The 27,453-nt window shown below is 33.3% G+C and overlaps 1 protein-coding gene across 1 annotated transcript in view; it reads left to right on the top strand.

Annotated features, from left to right (window-relative positions):
* Positions 1–27,453, top strand: part of LOC118745946 (protein still life, isoforms C/SIF type 2-like) — a gene marked incomplete in the record, with an annotated part of 407,983 nt that overhangs the window by 239,515 nt on the left and 141,015 nt on the right. The window contains 1 exon segment of the mRNA XM_036479612.1: positions 6,605–6,832. Within this exon segment, the coding sequence (XP_036335505.1) occupies positions 6,605–6,832 (228 nt within the window).

Genomic DNA, 27,453 nt, shown 5'->3' with positions numbered 1-27,453 from the left:
GCATCAATCAATCCGGTATTAACGTTCATAATTCGATTTTAAGTTTTTCTGTAAATTCGCTTTTAATTATGCTGATGGACTTCAAAATAATAATTCGCATAAAAGAGTTGGTGTTGGTGACAAGTAAAATTCAAAAGTGTGTGAAAAAAAGAATAAAACGACTGTGAAAGTGTTGCCGTTTTGATACATATGTATCCAATTGGATACATTTTCGCCTTAAATTTTTAGAGATACATCGTTTCTTTCCTTAGTGTAAATTTGGATACCTTTTCCCATAAGTATTCGTAAGTTGAAGGAATTTTTATTTATTTATGTTCGAGTTATTATAACATTTTTAACAGTTTTCTGCTCGTCCTCCAAGCAAACTATTTTCACTTATTCTTGTCACTTTGAAAAATAAAATTTTTAGCTTCATAAACGTGCATTTGATAACACCCAGGAGCATTTTCCGATTCTTAGAAACAGATCTGGGAAACAAAAGCACGTAGGTATAGTCAAAATTATGTCGACACAAAAGTTAAAAGCAGCTTTTTTGACAGATATCCCATTGAAAATTATGTCAAAAAGCTGCAATTAACTTTAGAGTCGACCTAATTATGACTATAACTACGGGCCTTTGTTTCCTAAATCCCTGTCTAACGATGAGAAAATACTGACTACATGTTAATAAGTTTGATAAGGGGCCGAGTTTGTTTTCCATAGATGCACTGTGTAAAAATGTCCCCTCTTTTCGGTGGATACATTTGGATACAGTTTTCGATTTTTTATGGATACTTTAAAGGCTAAGCCAGTGGCAACACTGACTATGAGATGTATGTAAACATCCAATTTAAAAACAATTTATGTTTTCATCAGTTAAATGTGCTGCATATGCATATACAAACTCACATATTGCACAAAAGCTTGTACCAAGTAAATTTGCAAAGATGCAACACGGTGCCGCTGCTAAGAGAGCGGTGCGAGAGAGACAAATGTCAGTTTATCGAACCTTGTATTACTGAATCATGGGCCATTGTTATGATTAAGCGTTTTGTCAAAGTTTACGATATTCTAATAACACAATAAACACTGATTTCTGAGGCAGCATGTCTTCAGAAATTTGTCAAATATTTATTAATCCTTAAAGGGTATAATCTTTTTTTTATTGTATGTATGTATATATGTGGAAGCAGTTATCGCCACACTTTATCAATAAAAAAATTACAAAGAAAGTGGTAAACACAGACTTGTGCGACACTGTAAACAGCCAACTTTCCTCTTAAAAACAGCTGTCAAGAATTGTATGAATGGCGCTTTCACCATTCGTGAAAACACCCTCAAAATCTATTTCATAAATTTCAGTGTTGAGTTTTGGTCTTATAATTCACATGCAAAAGACAAAAAACAAATTGGGAAAAAATGTTTTTGTTTTGCTTAATATTTTTTTTAGATATTTGTTCACGTGAAATTCGCGATACGGGCCAATGAGTCGATCATTTGTAGTAACCGCAAAAAACAGACTACTGCATACACACAACATATTTTTCAGATTTCTCATTTTGTGTTACAACTCGTCATCTATGCAATTAAAAACACAAAATTTCGCAATATTTTCACTTATCAGCAAAAGAGAGTTTACAGTGTAAATGAAAAAGTCGGATTACAAAAACATATATCTCCCATACCACTGCCTGTTTAGATAAACGCTTTGCGTTTAACTCTTTTATGTAGGTACGATGAAATTGTGTGACCTATTTACTGTGCGGGCATGCAAGGCCTACTGTAAAATATATTTTATATTAGTTTTTATTTTATACGGATGTATGAATGTAACTTTCCCATCTATTATAATATAGATAGTATAAATAGCATGATTGGCTAATTTTGTTGTTGTTTGAACACATGAAATTACCACAATCATGCTATTCATGCTATCTATTCACCATGCTAGACAGCATGCACCGGATCGTGAATATCCCTAATGTTTTCCCCTTAACATAAATAAAGAGTGCACAGTGAACCTGTGGCATAGCCGAAACTATAGTTACTTATGTCATGATGTGTTTTGGTCGCTCGATTATTTAATTGCGATTCTGATGATTTTATATCACTAAAAACTTTTAGTTAGCAAATTATTCGCTTTTTAGAAACTGACTTCTTTGCCGTTTTCGTAGTATCAAGCAAATACAATAAAATAATAATAATGCATTTCTGCTAATACGTTTTATGAAAAAAATGTTTGAAATGCTAGTTAAATTTAATTTTAAGCTGTATGCAGCGAGTTTTGCAACTAACAAAGGTGTCGCTGTAATTAACTTTAATGACTAGCCTTTTTTAATCCCTATACATTTGCGAAAAAATATAACTCACGAAAAAACATGCCAGATTGTTTCGTGCCTAAATAAATTTCTCTACAAATAAAGTATAATTATTCAAATGAATATTTTATATGCATTTGCATACATATCACTGAAATTGACTTCGCTGAAATATTTGATTAAGAGCAACAACCGTATGTGCATACATGCATGCATATGTACGTATACATATGTATATATGTAAATGTTGCCAATGTTTTGACTTTACGAAAAATAACAAAAAGAACAGAGAAACACCAAGCACATACAAGTGTAAAAACACCAAAAAATCTGCATGTTTTATTTTCGTTTTAATGAAATAGGGAAAAATGATGGATTGAAACATGAGGAACTTAATGAAATAAAAGTTTAAAAAATTATGTCGCAGGTGTAATTTATTATTGCTTTAGCGTACAAGCGTCATTATGTGCGACAGGAATATTCGTAATGACTGTAATTAACATTAACATTAATTAATATAAGTAATAATCCCTTAATAGGCAGCACATGATGCTACTTTTCACTTCAAAATTTAGAAAAAACTTGTTCGCTCTCCAGAAAAAGATGTTTTAATTTGGTAAAAATAAACAACAACGAATTACTGTTAATAAAAATATTATCAACTTTATTAGCTTTGAAATATGACCTCTTCTACATATAAATATGTATGTATGTATGCAGTAGCTTAACAGCTTTGTTTAAACACCTCATTGTACGAAGCCGTTTTCAATTGTACAAATATGTAAATCGTCAACTGAAATGCAAAAAGTCGTAGTTAAGAAAAAAATTCAAATTCAGTTTTTGATTGATGATGGATTTTATCGAATTTATGGAAAAAACAAACAAAATTTTGTCAAGACTTTTTCCACTTCAATTAAAAATGTTGTTACGTCTTTTTGCATTTACTCGCCAGAAAAAACGGTAACGTAATAAAATATAAGTCAAGTATTTGAAAAATTTTAGCCTTAATTCGATTATTTAGGCGAAAAAGAGCCGCAGTTACTCATTTTTCCATTGTCACTCAAAAAAAACATAATTGTTTTTTTATAACTTTTTGAAGTTTTCAAATAGAATATTCATATTAGAGGCAATGGACGTTGGTATCAAACACCACATATCTGTGAAGTTTCAAGAGTGTGCCACCAAATTAAAAAAAAGTGCAGCGTATTTTGTAATTTTTTATGTTTTATGATATTTTTTTTAATAGAATAATTGCAGACATTTCAAAATGTTGAAGTTAAACGGTGAAAATATTCTTCATGGCAAGATGAACGAGTCTAATGTAATACAACTTACGTGCCACTAAATGAAAAAATTTCATTGAGTAAAAGATTACTATGATTTAAGAAACTGAAATTCCATTTTTAACAGACTTTTATGTAGTATGTTACCGCATAACTTTGAACCACGTCAACCGATTTCGATAGTTCTGCATCAGAATGGTAGTGTCTCAGAGGTGGTCCCATACTAATCTGGTTTAGACCCGATCATGGATCATGAAAAATTTATATATATTTTTTAAGTCGTTTTTTTTGATAAAAATTATATATTTATTGACACACTCGAAATTTATTCTAAAATTAATTTATATCGATGGCTGAGTGGAAGGTCGACCTATCTCGGCAGCCAGTTCGAAAACGCTCTATCTCAAAAAATGTTCAAGAACGCCTTATTTCAGAATTCGTTTCAAAAACGCCCTATATCAGCATATTTTCAATACATTTTGAAGTGAGATATGGCGTTTTTTAAACCGAATTTTAAGACAGGGTGTTTTTCAATTAAATTCTGAAATAGGGCGTTCTTGAAAAGTTTTTTAAGATAGAGCGTTTTCGAACTGGCTGCCGATAGGTCGATCTTCCACTCGGCGATCGATATGTACATGAAGAAAATAACATATATATGCATAAGGAATATTGTGAGAAAATTTTCCACGCCAATATTTAATTACTTTTAAGTTAGGTCGTGTAGGTAAACGTGTTAAATGAATGCTTATGTTTCTACGGAGCGTATACGTTACATACGCAACTACGGGTATATAAGCACGAGTGGTTATTTTAACTTTTTCACCGACTTCAAAAAAAGAGGAGGTTACCAATTCGTCGAAATATTTTAGTATACCTTTTTTAAATTTTCATTTAAATAAAATTTCTCGATGGAATCTTGTTCGTTATGCAAAACTGAAGATAGTGCCTTTTTTAGGATAAGTGTGCCACAACGTACATACATACAATCTGTGACCAACTTTTTCATTAAACCAATTTCTCAATATGTAGTTTTAATGTTCAGTGTACTTCCATTTAGCGTGGAGAATCTGAAGTTTGGAAAGTTTGTTTTTATTTCTAAGGAGTTCTGAATTAGCTATTTTAGAACTTGAGGATGTTTTCCTACTATAGTCATCCAGTTCGTCCGTGGACGTTATGTTTTCATATGCTCAGCACTGTAATCGCCTTACCAGACTATTTATTGCAGATACCTTACTTTAGGAGTAGTGTTGCCAGATTTTTTTTCCAGCCATACGGGACAAAGGTGATCCATTTCAACGAAGTAATGCTCAGACTAGTTATAAGCTTATGATATAATTGGTTTATCTCATGGCAACACCTTTTACGAGGTACAGTTGCGGTTAAAATAATAGCAGCGAAATTCAAAATGATGCTGTTGGCAACTTATCTTCATTTATCGTCATGCCCTGCGGCATGCCTCATATAGCGCGTGTCTAGTAACAGATGCTCCTCCATCCCCGCCCCTAGCCCCTAGCAAAATTGGAATAAATCTCACCAAAGATCTGCCTTTGGAATGGCATGTTGGCGCTCCAATATCTTAGTGGACTCTATCTTTTGACGAATGTGCAGAATGACGTAAGTCCAATAGGTCAAAAGTAACTGACTGTCACGTTCAGGGAAGTCATTAACGATATTTTTTCAGGTTGGGTTATTAAAAAACTAATATTTTTTTTAGTTTTTTAAGTCTCTATTTGTTTTACTATTTGCAGATCCTCCGCAGCTCTGCATTTAAAAAGCATTTTATATAAAACTATACATATACCTTTTGCGGAGACGCGGTAACAATTTAAGTCCCCCCTTGCAGGCGATTATCGATCAAAAACCCAGGTGGCCCACAATGTTTATTTGTTGAGTTTGTCCACTTCCGCTTGGTGAATTCCTAATGCAATATTTTATGCTATACATACTATATATACAAATTTATAAGCTTATACTCATAAATGTGTTTAAGATGATATTTAATTTTAATACGTGTGGATTATGTAACATCAAATGTTTTACGGAAAAAAGTGTATGGCATACTCGAATTCTACGTTCGATACTAAAAATTACGTTTGACCTTCGCAATTTTTAAAAGAAAATTCAGTGTATTACTGGAACGAAATTAATTTTTCATTTACAAGATTTTGTGTTTTCTTCATATTGAAGAAAATATTTCACCAAAAAGACAATAAAAAAATATTTTGTATGCCGTTTTTTGCTGCCTACAATGAAAAGTATATTTCCACCAGAAATCTTACAATATACCAGGGACCGTAAATACAGTTATTTTTTTCAACAGTTAAACTTGGTCAGATTATTTTTAAGTCAGAAGTAAAAGTCTTTCCGGATAGTAAACAAACCGCTTATCCAAATTAAAAAAATTTGGTACCAAATGAAAGAGGACTTAAATAGCTTGTAAACATAGATAACGAACGAAGGTTACCACTTCTATTTATATTTATTTTTAAAATTTAATACAAAAGAAATGCATATACCTGACGCAAGGTTTGTTCTATTGAAATTAAAAACATTTTTTATTGAAATATTTTTCCTCGTTTAAATCTATTTTAGCCCTCTTTCAGTTGATACCAAACATGTTTAATATGCATAAGCGGTTTGTTTGTTATTAGGAAAAGACTTTTATTTTCGACTTAAAAAAAAAGTCACTGTTATTTACGGTCCCCGCAATATACTATACTGCTTTTCTTTTTGAAAATTGAAAGGATTAAACGTCATTTTTTGTATATACATAGTTTGTTCGCTATTTTTGCTTAGAATTAATCGTGGAATTTAAATTTTCCATACACTTTCTTCGACAATTTTGCTCCGAATAAATTACTCCGCCCTAATGTATGTATTTCAATAGAAGGGGAATATGTAATACCAAATGAAATACACACTTATATACATATGGATGTACTTTCTCCTCTTTTTGTCACCAAAAAAATATTGATGTTTTCGACATTATTTTAATCTGTGCGTCATATTTTTTGTAATTTTTAGATGAATTCACGTGACGAACCGGAAAAAACATTCAAAGTTGCCATGCCTGATAACGCCTATGCTACAGTTTATCTACGTGATGCCATGTCGGTGGAGGAATTTCTGGCTAGCGCCTGTGCACGTCGCAATCTCAATCCAATGGAACATTTCGTACGTGTGAAGAAGCGACGTGACATGGAGGATCACAACTACTTTGTGCCACACCGAAATGATTTGATTGAAAATTACGTAAGTAAAAGAACCCAATTAAAACAACATAAATACATATTTAGGGTGTACCATATATGTTATCAAAACGCCATGAATCCACTTGAACATTTTTTTAAATAATAAAAAAAAACTAGCCAATGCCAAGCGGAGCAGAGATGGAAAATTAAGTTTTTCAAATTGTACCTCATTTGCGGCAGAAATTGTGCTTTAAAGTATATAAAACATATTGTAATACACTTATTTTATCAATGCAATTTAGTTAAGCTTTCAGACATGTGGCAACCTTCCTCAAACATATTTTCGACTGTAAACCTTCTTAAAACTCATTAGTTTGACACTCACACGGCAATATTTCATTTATTTTACCAATTTAATTAAATTAAATTTTCAAACAACTGGGTCTTTTAAAAACACTTTAGGTTATGACCCACATTGCAATATTTCGTTTGTTTAATCAATTTAACTCAGTTTAAATTTTCAAATAGGTTGGAACCCTCCACAAAAGTATTTCCAAATGTTTTCTTTCAGCCTCTCTAATTTGATTCCTATAACAATTAAATTTCGCTAAATTTTTCAACAAGTGGCACCCCTCTTTTAAAATATTTTCTACTGTAAGCCTTCTTAAAACTCTTTAGTTTTTACTTAATCAGCTTAACTGAGTCAAAATTTTAAAATTGGTGGCAACCCTTCACCAAAATATTTCCAACAGCTATATTTCTTAAACCTCTTTAATTTGATACCAATATTGTAATATTTCATTTATTTTATCGCTTTACTTTAGTTAAATTTTCAAACAGGTTGCAACCCTCTTCAAACATATTTTCGGCTGTAAGCCTTCTTAAAACTCTTTAGTTTTACACCCCCATGGCAATATTTAATTTATTTTATCAATTTGAACTGAGTTAAAATTTTCAAATAGGCGGCAATCCTCCAATGCCAAAAAAGAATTATTCAAATTCGTTCAGCCGATCTCGAGTTTTGACGACCGTGACATACGAACACAACATTTCTATATATATGTGACCATTAGCGCACACAAGGGTGGCTTTTGGGGTTCAAACCCCCCCTAAAGCTAATAACCTCAAATACAAACTGTATCTTAAAGCTAAGAATCCAGCTCTCAAGGAAATTATAAGAAATATTTATTATAATTTCTGTTGCTTGAAAAAGCGCTTTGCTTTTGCTGTCAATTTTCATGAGGAAATGAATATACGAGCATTTTTTCTTGAGAGCTGCAAACTGATTTAAGAAATTTCGGTAGAAAATTTCTTTTCCATTTCTCGTCCGTCGTTTTATATGAATTTTTCGTTTTTCTTGAGAGTTCAGTTAATTTTTTCGGTATTCGAAATATTAAAAAAATTTAGAAATCGTGAAAAATCACCATTTTTATCGAAAGCCAAAAACCAGAAATCGAAAAAAGGAACATAAAAGAGCAAAAATTCATGGAATCAATAAATTTATTTTTACTGAGTCTTTTTTAATATTTTTTATTAGGTACTTTTGAAAGTTGAGCGCATCTTCAGTTTATAGAACTTTTTATTAAAAAAAGTAGTTTTTAAGGAAAGAACACAACCGACTTCAATTCTTATATTCAAATTTAGGGGTACCGTTAATTTCTTCATGATCCAATCATCGGATCTCTAAACCAAATTACGGGCCGATCTTTGAGGTACCATCTTTCTACAAAAAAATTATTATTGAAATCGGTTCACGTGGTCCAAAGTTACGTATTCCGGCGAATTGATAACCTCCCCTTTTTTTAAAGTCGGTTAAAAGTGTTTGAGTTCTGTTAATCATATGTAAATAAAGTGCAGTTTATGAATTTTAAAACGTTTATTTATTTATTATATAATAATAATATAATACTTGCATAAATATATTTTAAAGAGCGTATTTTCTGAAGAAAATGTTCAGTATTTTCCGGTGATATATCTTCAGAAATATAAAACCCCCCTAAAATATATTCCTGGGGGCGCCCCTGTATGTGACATGTAAAGTTAAAAGGGACCTACGGTCAGAAAAAATCGGTTTTCACTTTTTCATCGACTCTTATAGTAAACGGGAGACTCTTTCCAATGCAATAAACCGCAGCTTTCTAGCTGCCTTAGTCCTTTCCCAATTTCACTTCAAAATTAGGTTATTCACAAAAAGTTCATTCAAAAAGGAGTACAAAAAAATCAAATCTGACAAACTATTCTGAAATTAATTAAATTCTCTTGAAACTCGTTACTCGGGGGTTTTCGAACATCGGATTCGTAATCACTGACCTCGTTTTCGGTGTCAACGACATTTTTGAGTTTCACATGAATCCGAACAAATTTTAATTTTTTTCCGCCATATTGGATCCACCATTTTGAATTTTTAAAAACAAACATCGGATTCGTAATCAGCGACACCCAGGGTAACTTTACGTGTCACATATAGATAGATATTCACATAAAAAGTTGCATTTTTTAATTTAAATAGTACTACTACCATACTACGAAAAAAGCACTGAACAATTATGGAGTGAAGACGTTGGGAATCCGCTTAAAAAGGAAAAAAAAAAAAACAAATTTGGGGCCGAGCCGACATATATTTACCCCCGGGCCCCGGATTTTCTCGCGAAGGTCCTGGGCATAGGTTAACATATCGAACCCTAGCTGCCAAAAAAATTTAAACGACATTTTTTCAGAATTTACTTTTCGATGCAGTAGTGCATCCAGATGCTAAAGGAGCATTTCTGCATCAAAAATAACTACTTTTAAAAATCGTAGCTTACATTTTTTTTTTTGGTGGCTAGGGCTCGATATGCTCCATATGCAGATTGTCAGTCAGATCAATATAAACTCCTATTAATTTTTCTATTTATAGTAAGCACCTTTCTTAAGACAACAACATCCAAACTTTCTTGCATACTTTTTGTAACTGCCACAAAATAACCCAGCTCTTTGCGGCAACACAAGCTTCATATTTAGTAAACACAATGCAAATATTACTTTGTTAATATACATATTTATTCGCAAAATTTAGTTGCACCGATATCAGCGCCCAGGCGGAAACCAACAACTTTATTTCGCAAAACAAAACATAAACCATTGACCAGAAATAACTACGGAAACCCAACGACCTACCGACGTTACTCGTATCGTCAACATTATCAAGTAACTACTTTTAACGGCAAACAATGAAGCAAATAACTAAAAACCAAATGCAATACAACTAAAAGAACAATGTGCGGAAAAAACGCATAGAATGAGAGCTACAGCAAGGATGCCATGCACATGCATACACACACATACATATATTTGTATAAAAATGTGTGTGTTTAATGCAACTTTTGCGGTCAACTTTTCCTTTACTTGAATAAAAACTTGTCTATTTTGATGGGCGAACGATTGAGCATGACCACATATAAATTAGGGTGGTCTAAAAATGCATGTAACGATTTTTGTTTTATTTATGGGTTCCCCCTCCCTCCCTTGCATTTTTTTTTTTACATTTTTGGGGACTTATGAAAAATAGTTATACTACCAAACGGTAAATTAAACGAATGGGTATTATTGATGGAAGTCTGCCGAACAGAGTTTTCCAACTGAAAAATATTGAAATGGTAAGAATTCTATACCATTTCTACGAAAAACAAAATACATTGAAAACGCGTTGAGCGACCTCTAAATAGTTTCTGATTTCAAAATAAAACACTGCTGTATATTTTTTTGGGGGGTGACGAGCTTTAAAATTCCGACTTTACTCTTTTTTTTTTGTACCACCCTAATGTACATACATACATATATAGGTTTGTGCATGCAAGTGCTACAATTTAAGTGAACAACCATTGTTTCTGCTACTAATGTTGTCACCAATACGTCCACTCTCGCTCTATGAAACTATGCTCCCCCTCAAATCAGGTTCAATGTGTTGAAATAATTGAGCAGCAGCCCTGGCAGCTAGACCATGGAGTACAATAACATCTTCGCCGCCTACGTCGCTGTCCTCCTAGTCGCCGCAATAGTTGTCACCACTAGTTGACAGTAGCCAATGTGAAATGACACATATGAATGAGCATCAGCAAACTGTTTTTAAAGTATATACATACATGGCATACACATGAACATTCAAGTTACTTGAAAGCGCTGGAAACTCCTTCCAACATTTGAAGTGTTCATTCACCCTTTCAACTTGCTTACTAACGAGTGGTTCATGGTTGATATCTACCAGCTGCCAGCTGCCCTCCAAGCAAAAGTTTGCAATTAACAATTTCATTAAAGCCTTCATATGCCACAATGTCGTCGCAAGCGCTGTCGAAAGTCATTGACATTCGAGTGGCATATGAAAGGCGAGTTGAAAGAAATATGGCAAGGAGAATAGCAGCTAAAAACAAAAAATAAATACCTAAAGGAAAACGTTACAAAAAAAATAAAAAATTGGAAAAAACTACAAGAAACACACACCTCATTTTTTAAATACACTGATTTAGTGAGCGAACGAACACACGTGAACTACAATTTGCATATTTCAGCGAATGTCTGCTAAGCATAGTTTTGAAGTTTGTATAGAAGAGGTCATGTCTGATACGCGTAATTACATCAATTCGAATGAGTGGTACACCCACCCACATGCATACATGTGTTCATATACTAAATATACACACATATCGGTGATATATAAAAATGCATCAGCGCATGCATCCGGCCAATGTCACAAACCACAGCTGAAAGTTTTAGAGTGTTATGGGAGCTGCGGCAAAGTTTCTGTAAGGATGAAAGGAATTCCTGGTGAGAAACTTTTTAATTGCACAGGTGAAGTTTTTTAGCGTGATATACACACATACATATAAATATGTATGTATGGATAAGTATTACTGAAAACTGAATGGCGTGCGGTTAAAGCTTTTATTTTCTCGCAAATTTAAAATTTAATATGTCTCAATCAATATTTTTACTATACCAAGAACGTGAAGGTAGCTTGTTGCTAGACGAATTACAAGAAAAACAACCATAAGCCCTTTCTATGAACCATAAATAACTGGCGCATTGTTTTGTGGCGCCGAGTTTATCCACTTATAATTTATTCTGCAAAACAAATCGATATCTCTAGCGCAGCTTAGCCGGCACTGAATTCAAGTATTTGTTTGTTTTTATTTATGCCAGCCAAAAATAGGGCACATACAGCTTCAGGCTGCTTCGGTACAGTGTGGAATATATTGGATTGTACCGTATAATAGGTCCACCCACATTAGACCGAAAATCAGATTTTACTAACTGCAAGTACATCTTTAAATTTTCTTATTTTATATTTTATATACAGTAATCAAGTAGCTGCTTGCAATTGATTTTTAGTATAAACCCACCCCTTCTCTGTTTCCCTCCCACCTTAACAAATTTAAGCATAGTATCCACAGGATTATGAACCGTCATCATTTTCGATTGCAAACCTCGGACAGACAAAAAAACAGTGTTCAGCGTCTTCAATAATATCCTTTGCACAGAAGATGCAGAAGGGATCGTATTCCTGCTTAAATCGGTACAAACATGATTAAAACAACCGTGCCCGGTCAATATTTGGGTCAAATGGAAGTCCACTTCCCCATGTTCTCTACTTACCCACCTTGATATCGTATAAGGCGGTGCTTCCAACGACCACAGGATGCGCAGTCCCACCTCGTCTTCCATTGCCGCAAACACCTCTGCGTTGCCTCTTCGCGTTTCGTTTAGTTTATAGCCCTGTGGCCTGTCATTTTCACTAAAATGTTAATGGGGCAGAGTCCTGGCACTACTAGTGCTGCTTTCTCGGAATGCATTGCACACTTCGATAGCGCAAAATCTATGCAAAGATTTTGCCTCTCGTACTTATGACGTCTTGCTGAACGCTTCATACCAGATTTGTGCACCGTAAAGGTGCACACTGCGCACGAAGCTTGCGTATAGCTGTCTACGCTGATGTTTGGGGCCTCCAACGTTCAACATAACCCTTGTTAGTCCCGTTGCTACCTTTTCGGCTTTCTTGACAGCATACTCAATTTGCGTCTTGAAGATAAGCTTCGTATCAAACATTATAGCTAGGTATTTTAAGGCCGCCTTTGAAGTTATTTCTTGTTGATCAATGTTTATAGTCGCCACTTCTTTGACCTTTTTTATGCTTATTAGAACTGTTTTGGTTTTCTGATGCACAAGTTCGAGTCCTGTTTCGGCCAACCATGCTTGGATCTGAACGATTGAACTATTTGCTTCAATAATTATTTCTTCTAGATGCTTTGCTACCACCACTAGCGCCATGTCATCAGCAAATCCAACAATTTTCACTCGTTCTGGCAAGGATAGTCGGAGTAGACCATCGTACATGGTATTCCAAAGCATTGGACCCAGAATCGAACTCTGCGGTACTGCAGACAAGACTTTATGTTCTTTGACACCGTTATCCGTATTGTATAGTAGCACTCTATTTGCTAAATAGTTGTCTACGATTTTGTGTAGGTATGCGGGCACCTCGAATCTGCGTAGAGTGGCATTTATGAGTTTCCAACTTGCGGTGTTGAACGCATATTTTACATCGAGGGTGACAAGCAAGCACTAATACTTTGCTCCTCCCTTCCACCTTTCGCCACGGATTGCATCTTCCGCCAACTGCTTTACGAAACGGGCTGCATCTACTGTACATCGCCCTTTTCTGAAGCCGAAATGTGTCTCTGAGGGGCCTGCCCTTTCCTCGATTGCTTCCAACAATCTATCGCTGATTATGCATTCGAACCACTTTCCCGTCGTATCCAACATGCATATAGGGTGGTATGCTGAGGGATCTTCTGGTGGCTTCCAAGTTTTCGGCAACAAAACTAGCCGCTGACGCTTCCATGCATCAGGAAATACGTTCTGAAAAAGCATCCTTGAAGTGAATTATCAAGTTAAAAACCAAACAACAACAAAAAAATATATTTAATTTGCATATTGCCTGCAGTGGAATTCGAACCCTGACCCTCTCTGGATACACTGTTAAAAAATCTGCACGTCCGGTCCATACGCACATATAAATGCAAGGCCGTATTCTTGCTTAACTTCGACAATTTGTATGCAATTCCATTGGAAGAGGTATCAATTTATTCGAAAATAAATGTTATTTTAGATATATACCACATATTTGGCAACTTTTATAGATATTTTTGAAAAAATCTATTAGAAATGAGCCAATAAAAGAGCAGTAAATTTCCTTATTATGAATGCTATACTCTCTGAAACTACTGTGAAACATTATTTGCCAGACCAACAAAAATTAACTAAGTAAACAAGGTAGATTAATTCATAAATTGCAAACTGCGCTTAAACTTGTTAGCAGCAACTAACGCTTTAGCGGCAGAAAAAAATTGAAGGAAAAAACTGGCTGGTAGTATCTCTCAGGAAAAGGAACTTTCAAGGCTTGTTAGAGAAAAGCTTACCACCCTTTAACATCATTAAAAAATTTCTTAAAAAACCTCCACAACAGTAGATTTTATAATCCCAGTAAACCAAATACGTTTGAGCTTGAATTAAAACTTAAATTAAACAAGAAGCCACAAGAGTAATCGAAGAAATATCGTTAGTTAATATCAAGCAACCTATAAATTTCAATGCAAATTTAAATTTTTCAAACAGACGTTATGGTGCAACGACTAAACTAACATCTGCATCTATTATTGGCGCGCCAACAAATTCCTTTTACAACAACACCAACTGTTGCCATTTTGTGGCAAGCAAGCAACATCGACGATTGTTTTAACCGCACAATTAGGAATATATTAAGTAGATAATAATGAATGTGCGAAAATACTACATGCAAGCTATCCACCGAACATGCGTACATACTTTACGTATACATATATGTATATGGGGCGCTCCATACCAAAATGGACGGGGTTCAGACTTCATGTGTTTGATTTATTTCAAATTTTTAGGGTTGATGGATAAACATAAATAATAAATAAATATGAAATTTGAGCTTGATTAATACATTTTTAAAAACTTTACAAGACAAAAACAAAAAAAAATCAATGTAATCATTTTTTCTATAAGAAAAAAGTGCAAAAAGCCGCCAGCATAAAAAATATTAAAAATAATCGCAATTTTTCAGTAGCCTAAAACTTACACCTTGTTATATGGAAATTTAATGGGCTATAAAACTGCACACCCAAAAAAGTTCTAAAAAAATTTAAAAAATTTGGAAATTTGTAATGTACTCATTTTACTCAACTTCGGTATAAAAAAAAAAATGATAACTCAAATTATTGTAGAGTGCACCCCGCAATAATATACTTAAATATTGCGCAATACTCAGAGCTACCATTGTGATTTTTTTTTTTAATTTTTTCTTTGAGATGGCACACTTTCAAAAACTAATTCTTTTCATCAAAAACTTTTTTTCAAGAAAAAAATGTTAAAAATATTTCTTTGCATAGAGAATTTTGATGTGTGTATGTGTGATTTTTTTTTAATTTTTCCCTTCCCCCTTTCTCGAGATATTTGGGAAACTATTAAATGGATATGTGTTTGTTTTTGTGCTGTAAAATTTTTAAAAAATGTATTGATCAAGCTCAAATTTCATATTTATTTATTATTTATATTTATCCATCAACCCTAAAAATTTGAAACAAATCAAACACATGAAGAGTGAACGCCGTCCATTTTGGTATGGAACGCCCCAAATACTCGTACATATCAATTGATTATTACGCTTGTTCTCCGCACCTTGGGGGATAAGACGTATGCACATAAATAACCATCTCTCTGACAAACACCAAAACGCATTTACATATATGTATGTACATATATCACACTTATTACCACTAACGTAATAACACCCACATAAACAAGCGAGCGAGCATGTATTAACACCTGCAGCGGTGAATGCTGTTCGCCAAGCCTGGCACACCCACCAGTTGTGGTCACATTTTGCTGCCAAAGGCAATGTGAGTGAGAGGCTCATGCATATGTTGTAAAGGCTAGAGTCATGTCAAATTGTAAAAAATTGGTGTTGATTAAGAGATAGGCGTCGCTGATATCAGTTGTAATTCAAAATATGGTTCGCTTTCAGCTCAGAGCAATGTTACTTGAAGCTTAAAAAAATAAAGTGGTGCAAAGCTTTAGAATATTGTTAAACATATCAGGCGTATTCGTAAATGTAAAAATTAAAACGAATTTTTTCGAACTCCTGTGTTAAAATACACTACTCAAATTGAGGGAGGTTCAAAAAAATTTTAGCTAAATAAATAAGCCGATCCATATACCGGCCTAAATGAAAAAAATTAGTTTAAGCCCGTGGATAAAAAAAAATCCAAATAAATTATTTCGCTTTTACTGGTTAGGAATGCATGAGAACCGTAACTCTTAAAAAAAATTGTGTCAATAAATCTAAAAATAACGATCATAAGGCTTCAAAATATTTATTTCAAAGTCTCAATACGACCATTTTTCGACTGTCAGGAATCGCCGAAATTTCCATTTTCTTCCTTACTTTAACTCAATTCAAGAGCAGTCAGTTTTGATTTCCGCTTTTATGAGTTGAAAAAGAGCACACTTCAACTTTATTTATCTTAAATATAGTTCAGTTTTTCTCCTCAATGTTTACCTCACTGAGAGAGTGCCACTTAAAGAACGTGTTGACAGACATTCAAAAAAATATATACATTGTTCAAGTAAAAGTTTTGGCATAAGTGTAGAATAATCCCCATTTAGTTATGCAAAAACTAAAAATGTGACTCGATAGAATTTCTCACGCTGATTTCAACTGTACCAAAATTATTTGGCGCAAAAATATAAAGGAGATATAAAATATTTAATTAAAATTTTAAGATTTTTTTTAATGTTAATATCATATGAATCTTATGTCAAAATAAAGACAATTAATTTATCTTTCAGCTGATGTACAATAATTTGTATGCTTTTTTTGTATTTTTAGTCCAAAAATACTAAAAAACTACACAAATTTCGTATTTTTCATAAAATAACAGTTTTTAACACATTTTCATAATTATTGCAAACGAAGTTTATATTATTACTAAAGTACAAGCCATTAGTTTTGATTTGATGTACATATTTTTTTATGATCTGCCGTTGAGTTTTAAGAATTTAGTGTTAATTTAGTGATAGTGAAAGAAATTCTGCGAAGATATCCTACGATCTTACACATTTTCCGCATCTTGTTTCGAGTCTGGCAACACCGACATTGTTGACTACGAAAGATCAGCTGTTTATGTTTATGTTACCTATAATTGATGGCAGTTAATTTGGTTACAGTTATGGCAATGGTTATGGCTATGGCGTTATGGTATGGCAGCACTAATCGAATACAATGGTAACCATAAGGTTGGTTGGAACAGCTGTTTTATATGGTTATGGTTATGTCGCCACTAATTTATCCCTAAAGGCTATGAAAGATAAAACGCTTACTGAAAATGCCAGAGGCATGCCATATAGATCGTTATGGTTGCAGCGAAAATATGGCCAACACCCATATATTTCCGCGCGTTGACCACCAGCTGGTTTAGTTTTTATTTAGTTTTCATGCAGAAACACCGGATAAACTTTCGTAAACCCACTCCGAGTCTACCGAGGACCCCTATGGGTCCACCTGGACCACTTTGGGAGTCACTAACCTAGACCCACATAGTAAAACCTCCACATTTTTTGCAATCTGTGGTAAAATTTTGTATGGCCATTTTAAGTTTTCAAGTTTTTGCCACAGTGTTTTTAGAATAAGTGGAAAAGAGGTTCAAAATTCATAACGGAGCGAAATTAATGGTTTGCGTACATAAAGCAAAATTTCACGAGGAAAAATTTTGTGGAAAATTTTAACCCATTAGCACTCTCACGAAGAGGTCGTTTTGACCGACTTTATGGAGAGTCTGAATGAAATTGAATTCGGCAGGTCGCTAGCCGGAATAACCAAAATATTTATACAAAGAACATAGAAGTCCATAGGAAATAAAAAACGAAATAGGCAACAAATTTTGCATGCCGTCTTTTATATTTTGTTCGTAAATATAACTGTAGCTCTGCACTGAAACTACACTGTTTCTCACGTTTTGGTGCACATTTACCAAAGCAGTAGCAAAAGCTGGTAAGACCTGAATTGCGATCTTTCTTTTATTTGTCCTGAATTCGAAAGAGTATTTGCGAAGTGCAGAAAAAAGTGCATTCAAAGCAAAATTTTTATTAGAGAATATTTAAATAGAAAATTATTTAAAGAAAACAATTCCCCGATTACATCTGCATAACTTTTCAACTAGTTTCAAGCTAGCTTTTTGTAATTAACTACAAATTATATATTTAATAGAAATTCCGCAAAAACAAATAAAAGTGGATTGTTTTTTATCAACTGATAATTTTTTCTGCAGAGAAACTCTCGTCCGTAAAAATATAAAAACCAAATTATAAATAAAAATGTCGATAAAATGTACTCGTTGGCAACGTCGTTTAACATTGCGTACGTGATTTAATAGTAACGCAAAGGATATGAGTATCGCTTACAGCAAAATTGAAATGCGTTCGTGGGAAAATTTGCATCAGCAATTTAATTTTACCAACAATTCAGCTTAATTTTTTCGCTTTTTTTTTATTCCAAATAAGTTTTCTGTATTTGTTGTTCCAAAACTACGTTTAAAAATATTTATTTAAGAAAAATACTCGTTTAACTTATTTAACGCTAAACACTTTCCACTATTTAAATACCGTGCAGTGCTGCTAAGACCTCCTTGTGGTAGGAAAAATTGTGGTATTCCTCTTTAGTAATCAGCATCAGCAATACCCTCAACTACTTTCGGCGTCAATGACTTCTGTAGCCACACACACACACACACACGCCCCTTTATTCAACTACCTTAGCTAGCAGACGAACTTTCACTCAGTAAAATGCACAGTACTCAAACTCTTAAAGCACCACCAGATGCCCTTATCGTGGCACTCCATTTTAAAGTGATTAAACTCCGAGCCCAATGGATAAACGTTGGTGGCGCCACACTTAATTTTACCGCACTTTACCTCTTGATAAGCTCTTCAATGTAAAGAAAATAATAAAAGAGACGTTGGTGGAACCGTAGAAGAGGGAGTCCCAGTCGAAAGTCGAGAGCAACTCGAACTGTTAGAAATGGTAGCAAAAACCACGAGAGTTACTGTCTTTAGAAAGTGGTTGCATACAAACATAGTTGAGCACTCTATTGGCAGGCAAGCGTGCGGAGGTAATACCTTTAGCCTACCATCAAGTAAGTAAACAAAACAAAAGAAAGCAAAGCAGACAAGCTACAGCCGATGATAAAAATCAGGGAGTATGGAATGAAGAGAAAGTTAGAAAAGTCAGTTGCAAATACAAAGTGGAAGGATGGCATTCGTGGATGCTTGCATAGTTGTTTATATTTGTCTTGCATTCAATGCGAATGGCGTAACTTGAAAGTAGGTTTGCGTATGTATCCTTCCATCGCGGCATTGCTTTTCCGCCGTCACTCCAATCTACCCCATAGCACTGCGGCCTACTGCATATCAATGCGGAGATCTATTACACCATTAGACCATTAAATGACGTTTCTATCTCCACAAATGCCTCATTATTTAAATGTTTTGAAGCACATATTTACTTGCTTGCTTCTATTGCTACAACAATAAAATTTTGTTAGTACATAAAAGCAATATTACACAAGCACGAAAAGTCGCTAGAGTCCGACCGATTTCGTTTTAAGTCACACAAAATTATGTTCAAAATTTATTCAGGAATCGTTTTTTTTATCGGAAACATATTGCAATTTTCGTGAATAGGCGATATCTGATGTGTAAAACTGATTGGAATATACAACGCATAATAGTCAATGGGTACGATATGCGCACATGGGCAAATCTCACGAGTTGCTGGTGCACAGTATTCCTTATAAACATATACATACATATATTCATTTCTTCATGTATATAAAAATTTAAGAATGAATTTCGAGTGTACCAAAAAAAAATTATAAAAATGGAATTTTAGTTTCTCAAATCAGTCATATTTGACTTAATGTCTTTTTTTTATTTGCTGCCACGCCAGTTTTATTACACTAGATTCATTTGCTTTGGCAACAAGTACCTGTTTCACTGAATAATTTTAACATTTTAAAGTAAAGGTAATAATTAATATGTGAGAAAATTTTTTTAAGTCATTATCGTTGAGATAAATATTTTTAAGTCTTCAAAGATTTTTGTTTTGATTTTTATATTATAAAAGTCTTTTGATGATAATTATGAGTGCGAAAAAATTTTGTATATAGTCCCGAATGAGTCTCAAACCAAGCCCAACTGGGCCCAAACTACTCCCCAACTTGTCCCGAACTGGGCCACACCTAGCCCCGAACTGGTGCCCAGCTATTCCTGAAATGCTCCTGAACAAGTCCCGTATTTTAAGACTAAAAATTTTTTTCGCGCTCATAATTATTATGAAAAGACTTTTACAATATAAGCCTTAAAATAAAAGTCTTTGAAGACTTAAAAATGTTTATCTCAATGAAAATTATTATGAAAAAGCTTTTATAATATAAGTCTTAAAATAAGAGTCTTTGAAGACTGTAAAATATTTATCCCTCCGATAGTTATTATGAGAGGACTTTTATAATATAAGTCCTTGAATAATAAGTATATATGACTCGAAAAATATTTATCGAAAAATATTGATTGACTTTTATTTGTTTCTCTTATAATAGTTATGTCTCTATTTTTTATTGAACTTGTTTCTGGAACTCCACCGATGAAATAAAAGCAAGAAGAATGTGTTTGCGTTTTTTTTTCGTTTTTATCAACGGCTGATAAAATTATACTATTTCTGTGCACTAAAAAATTTAGGTAGCAAACAAAATGGTTTTTTTTTGTGAAGGCAGTATTTTGGAAAAACAAGCCAGTATCCATTTTCTCAATCCAAAAAAAGTACTATACTGATACATAATTGGGCTATTAATGCCACAAACCCGATTATTTTAACAAAAATCAAAATATATGCCAGCATGTAAATCAGCTGCCACAAAGTCAGCAGATAACTAAGAACATATGAATTCTTACAAATATTTAGCTATCAATATGAATTAGCACGTCCAACGCACTTGTACGTATAATAAAACCATTCATATTTAGAATGCGCTCCTTCGATACATTTACCTGATGGTACTGGTTGACGACCGTCATTACAATCATATAAACCCAACATTAAGTTCATAGCGTTCATATGTCTTTTTATAAGCCGCATAGCGTACCAGTAGCTGTATCATCTTTGCGTTTTTTCTATGTATATATGTATGTATGTATGTATCCAAGAAGTGTGGGTGCATTCCAAAACGTCAAGATACAAAGCATCAATCTCTATTAGCTCAAAACCTGAGTAGATTGTAATGCCAAATGTGCGTAACCACGGTTAGATGCTAGTTTTCAACTACATAGTAGGTTGCGCAAGTAAGACTTTTTATTCTGATGCGGCTTAGAAATAAAAGAGACTGATGCTTTTTATTTTGACGTTTTGGAATCCACCCAGTGTCTAGCCGCATCTTAGCACCAATCAATCTTATTTAATGAGTTATGCCAAGGGCAATCAGCAGCGCAAATAACAGCCAACGCACTTTGCAACACACACACATGCATAACTAAACTACGTACTTGTTTGTTAAAGTTAACACGACTACCAGTGAGACCAAACGGAAGGGATATAATTTATTCGATAAGACAAAGAAATATGAAAAAATAAGTACATAAACAATGCAAAATTCCGAATTTGTCACCATTACATTCGCTTAAATTCAAATTTTCACACATACTCCTATTTGCATATATTTCATAGCCAAGGGCAGTTCAATGACACTTTGTTTATATCTTCTCGCTTCTATGACATAATGCTAATGTTTGCAATATTTCATATGGTATTCTTTATTTATTACATGTTGTGGGAATATATGTATAAATACATACTTACATATATAAATGTAAATAGTATAAGCTGATACTCTCAGAATATTAATTTGTCAATTTTATTGGCAAATGCATATGTAATTTAATGCATATGTGAGTATATAGTAATAACGGAAAATTACAAATCTCTGTAGCACTTACCTCGAAACAAGTCACAGGCAAATTCTGAAATTATATGACTTATAGCAACTAATGGCTCCTGCATACTTACAGACACACATATGTACATACATATCATGAACGTAAGTTGAGTTTACAAACTGCATTTTAGTTAGTATTTAATGAGAATATGGCATATGATTTATGAGCCACTAATCTCCCTAATTTTACTAAACCGATATATCCACATACAAAATTTTACACGCGCTTTGCCTTCGGTTTCCAATCCATAGGTATATGAACTACAATCAGTTCTGTACTTATATCACCACCCAAAAATTTTCTATTGCCTTAAAACGATTTATGCTAGGCGAATGAAATGTTCTGCGGAATTAAATAATCTCACAATTAAGAACACACATAATGATGATTAATTTTAATTTTTAGTTTAAATTTTACAACTTCTGTGAAGAAGATAGCACATATGTATGTATGTATGTATGTATGTATTTCACAACTAAATACTTAAATCATCGTTCGAGGGTCATTGAAAGGACCTTAGATTTGGCAGCACGAATGTCATTTCAGCCGATCTGACTTTGCATCATAAAATTTGAAATTTGTTAGCTCAGAACGTCTCAAAACAAAGTCCTTCTCTCTCTGTGAATCTGGGTAGGTCACAAAAATTAAAATATGAAGAAAAAGATAAAATATGAAGAAAAAGATATTTTACAGTAAAAAACGCGAAGATAATATATATATTTTTTGAACATTAAAATCTAAAAACTAAAGCAAAATTAAAGAAAAAATAATAATTTAAAATTAAACTAATTAAGAAAAGAAAAAATTCTGCTGACCGCGTACTCGAATCTCGAATCTTTCAAGTGCCGCGCTAGCGCTTTGTTTACTCGGCCATTGCGACTATATTAAATACACACGTAAATATATTTTTTTGATAATTTTTTCTAATAATTTTAGGACTATAAGTTTTATAAAAATACGGTACACCTAGGTGTGCCATTCATAAATTAGATAAAAAAAAATTAATAATGCAGTGATTCTGGATTATTAAAATTTAACTAAGTACTCCTGTTTTCCAACTAACTGTTTTACCGTTTGATTTTTGAAAATCGCATTAAAGTACAATGTTCTATATAATATACCATTCAAAATTCCTTCAAAACTGAATGTGTGCCTCTAATAGAACCAGAGTTATGAATATTCGAAATTTAGCATCTGAAAGGAAGCTCAAGAAAAAAAAATCAATTTTTCCGCTAGCACACTTATTTTTCGATAGGTGGATAGTATTTTGTGCTAGAAAACGATTCTTCATAGCTTGTATAATGTGTTCAGAAATTACAAAGTTTATAAGTAAAGTATAAACTAGTTATAAAGGCGAAAATTTTCAAAGATCAGCATTTTAGTCAATCACACAAGACTATGAAAAAAAAACGATGAAAGGTTATTTTGACAAGACTAGACTATATCATGAATCATTTCTAACCTCAAAACACATGGCGGACTTTACGTGACAAAAAAATGTTTTCAAATATTGACGGATTTACTTCAATCTTGGTATGCAAGGGTGGGCCTGCTGATTATGAATATGAAGTCAGATTTTGAAAACTCAAAATGATGGCCTCAATATGGCGCACTATGAGAGATTAGGCAAAATTTTTGGACAAAAAGGAAAATCTGCGAAATGAATCGAATGCCATTTTGTAGTTGATTCAGTGCGAAATACGAAAAAATTATACAGATATTAATTCTTTGACCTTTTGATCTTCAAATTCAAGTTAAAATGAGGATCTTCACAATGAAATCAGAAATTTTTATATTTTGCTCCTTTATGCAGGTCACTTATCAATTTGATAATATGTTTTTTGTAGTGTTTCATACTAGGAATCTAATACTGGCATAAAAAGTTTAGCTTACATTTCTTTGAAAAAAAAATGCATACGAAATAGCGTAAATATTGTTTTTCCTTGGTTTCAGAATAATTGTAACTAATCTGAATTTGTCATCAAAGGTTTTGCTAAACCCCGCTCAAAGTCGAAAAACTCGAACAAATAGTGATTTTCGCTATTTACCGATGTATGCACTGGGCTATCGAATTTTTCGTAAACTGCAAGTGATTTCTGGTATTTAAAAAAAAACCCCTTGTGCTTAGTCAAAAATTTCTTTCAAGGCGAAAAAGCGTTAAAGTTCCAGTTGATAATAATCATTGCAATGGCGGTTAAATTTGGAAAACAAAAATTTGTGATTCGTACAAAATTTGGTAGCTTTTATCACCATTTTGCATCCGTCATTTTTATTTTTGAAAATTACTTTATATGACTTTATATTGGTAACCAGCGACCTCAAGAACCCCTGGATACCGAGATAAAAGTAAATCCGTCAATATTAATAAAAAGGGAATTGTCGCATAAAGTTCGCCAAAATGTTTCAGATTGGGCTAAAATTCTGACGTGGTGGATAAAAACGGACTTCAGATTCGTGTTCAGCGACCACAGAAACATATGGCACACCTAGTCTGGCCAAAAGAACCTTTTTTTTGTAGTCCTGTGTTATTTATTTTTTATAGATTTTTATTATTCTTTTTTACATTACCGAGCCTAAAAAATGAGTTTCCATTTTCTCACTTACATATATCTCAATGTTCAAGGAATAAGTTGAAATCGGTTATATGAGTGTGCCACAACTTTTTTTTGTAATGTTGACTCAAGTTGAATTTGATTTTTTAACAGTGTGCATCCATCCTAAATGACATAAAGAAATAAGGCCGCTTCGAAACCATTTCGATTGACAGCCATATTGACACAATTCACTGAACTTAATAAATAATTTGAGTAGAATTTAATACTTTCCCACCCTTAAAAATATTTTAAATCTTCAAACAAAAAAATTCATAACACTCCTTCGTGTTGATATTTCATATAACTTAATTGCTTGAGCATTATTTAATTAAATTCCAATTTTTAAGCAGGTGGCAACCCTCTTCTAAATATTTTCAAACTACAACCTTCCTAAATCTCTTTCATCTGACACACATAATTCAACGTCAACACGTAATTCAAACTGAATTTAATTTTCACCTTCTGCAATAGCGCCCATATCTCCATACCAAGTTCTAATACTTCCAGAAGTATAAAGTATGCAAAATTATGTTTGTATTTTAGGTGCCACGCCCCTTGTCTAATCGAGATAAAAGCTATTCAATATTTTAAGTTGGGCTAAATGACACCAGTGCACAAAATTTCATGATAATCGGTTGAGTAGTTAACCCTTTAATGTCAAATGTTGCTTATAGGCAACATTATATATTTCTACGCGTAGTTTCTATAGTTGTTGTTATTTTTGCTAACGGTTTCTTTTTTACAGTAGCTAATGTGTGTGGGCATTTTCTTGAGAATTTATATTTAGAAAAGCTTAACAGGTGTTCATTTGAGAGCTAGTTGAAGTGGTGTGCTGACGTGTGCAAAAAAAAGTGAAAATAATCGTTCTATAAAAATTCAAATAAAAACGTAATACGTAACATTTTTTTTATAAAAAGTGAATTTTATTATAAATAACAGGTAAGAAAATCAAATAAAGTTTACAAAACTAAAATAAAGTTTTTTGTTTTATGTCAGGAATTTCGCGAACACAATGTTGCTTATAGGCAACATTTGGTCATAGTAGCAATAATATTTTGTATTTTATTCTTTTAGAAATGCGTCCAAAAGGTCTTACAGATCTAGAAATAAAACAGATAATAAATTTCGATTGGAATAATTCTGATGATGAAGAAGATGAGGAAGAAGAAGAACAGTTATATGATTCGAATCTGGAGAAATTCATTGAAGAAACGATGGATAAAGTAATGGAAAGAGGGGAAAACGTTGAAATAAATTTGATAGACGGTATTGTTGGAGAAGATGAGCATGCTGATGAAGAAGTTGAAAATGTTGCGGACACAGAAAACATCGCCGAGGTAAGTTATGAAAAAATCAATCTGGAGAAATTGAGATAGAGGAACGCGGGCCTAACCGTTTTTGAAACTGCTTGGAAAGAAGATCAAGTTTGTCGAGAAGTCAAAGTGCCAATCAAATACTTCAATGAATTCTTCGATGATGAAATAATAAACAAGATTTGCAACGAAACAAATCTGTATTCAATGCAAACTAAAGGAGTAGAGCTAAACTGTTCGCCATTCGAAATTAGGCGATTCTTTGGTGTACTTCTTTATTTAGGCATTATACAAGTTCCAAATTTGAGAATGGCTTGCATGCCAAACTTCAGGTTAACGGCTGTTGCAGATTCTATTTCAAGAGCGCGTTTTGAGAAAATCAAAGAATCTTTCCACATAAATGATAATTCTCAACAGCCGGAGCGCATAAAAGTTGTATAAAATCAACCACCGTTCCAAGAAGTGGTATATGCGTATAGTGTACTGGTGTCTTAGCACAGCAGTAGTCAATAGCTGGTTGATGTATAGAAGGGACCTAAAAAATCAAGCTGGGAAAACGAAACATATGTCATTGTTAAACTTTCAACTGATGATATCAAACGAGCTTTTACACGCGTCTGATATGGAGCCAGTAAACCAACGCAAAAGAGGTCGCCCATTGGCAGCTCTTTCAAGCATAGACTCAGATTCATCATCACCGTCGTCTCCAGCACCATCAAATATTTCAAACGTTTCATCACAAAGTTCATCGCAATCTACAAAACGATAATATATATCTAAACCTCCAAAATCCATGCGCCTCGATCAAGTGGGTCATTGGGTTGAATGGGGAGCAAAAGGAAGGTGTAGGTTATGCCATACCGGGATTCCAAAATCCAAATGCTCAAAATGTAAGGTACATTTATGTTGTAACCCCCAAAAAAACTGTTTTGCTTCATACCATACATAAAAAGTTAATAAAAGTAATAAAAAAATAAATAAATATCAATATTCCTTTGTGTTTTGAAATATACCACTATGGCTAAATGTTGCTTATAGGCAACTTCTCATAACTGTAAAACCAGAAGTCCTAGAGCCTTGAAATTGATATCAGTTCATATTTAGGACTCTAACATCAACCTAACGTAGTAAAAATATTTTTAACCGCGCCCACTTTAATTCTGACATTAAAGGGTTAAAGCATGAAAGCGTACCAAACAAAAAAACTCACTTTCGCTTTTATATACAGGGTGTCCCAGAAGTAACGTGCCAAACTTTAGGGCAAGGTAGGTGGGGGGGTGAGCTCACTGATAAACAAAAAATTTTCAGGTAAAAGTGTCACCGTTTTTGAAATATTTACATTTTTTCGAATTTAAAAAAAATCGTGCCTTTTTATGTGTTTTCTTTAACTGCAACTACAAACCGGGCAATACTTAGTAAATTTTTTATGTAAAATACTTCCAGATAGTTGCCTCTCCATACTCAAATGCAATGTAGTTAAAATAAATTAAGGAACCATCATAAAATTAGGACTATTTCTGGATTTTTAACTTTTTGATATATTCTTCCCCAACTTTGACTATCTCGGGTGAAAAAAAAATGTACTGAGCTATAACTTTACATTACATAAAAAAATTGCTCATTTAATAAAGATTTCAGAAAGGTGCCACACTTACTGTTTTGAATAGAAAAAAAAA

Source organism: Rhagoletis pomonella, unplaced genomic scaffold (assembly GCF_013731165.1).
Source record: "Rhagoletis pomonella isolate Grant_MI unplaced genomic scaffold, Rhpom_1.0 Rhpom_scaffold_00010, whole genome shotgun sequence".
Classification (NCBI taxonomy): Eukaryota; Metazoa; Arthropoda; class Insecta; order Diptera; family Tephritidae; genus Rhagoletis; species Rhagoletis pomonella.
The sequence above is the reverse complement of the archived record's forward strand: the minus strand, read 5'-3'. Positions and strand labels throughout refer to the sequence as shown.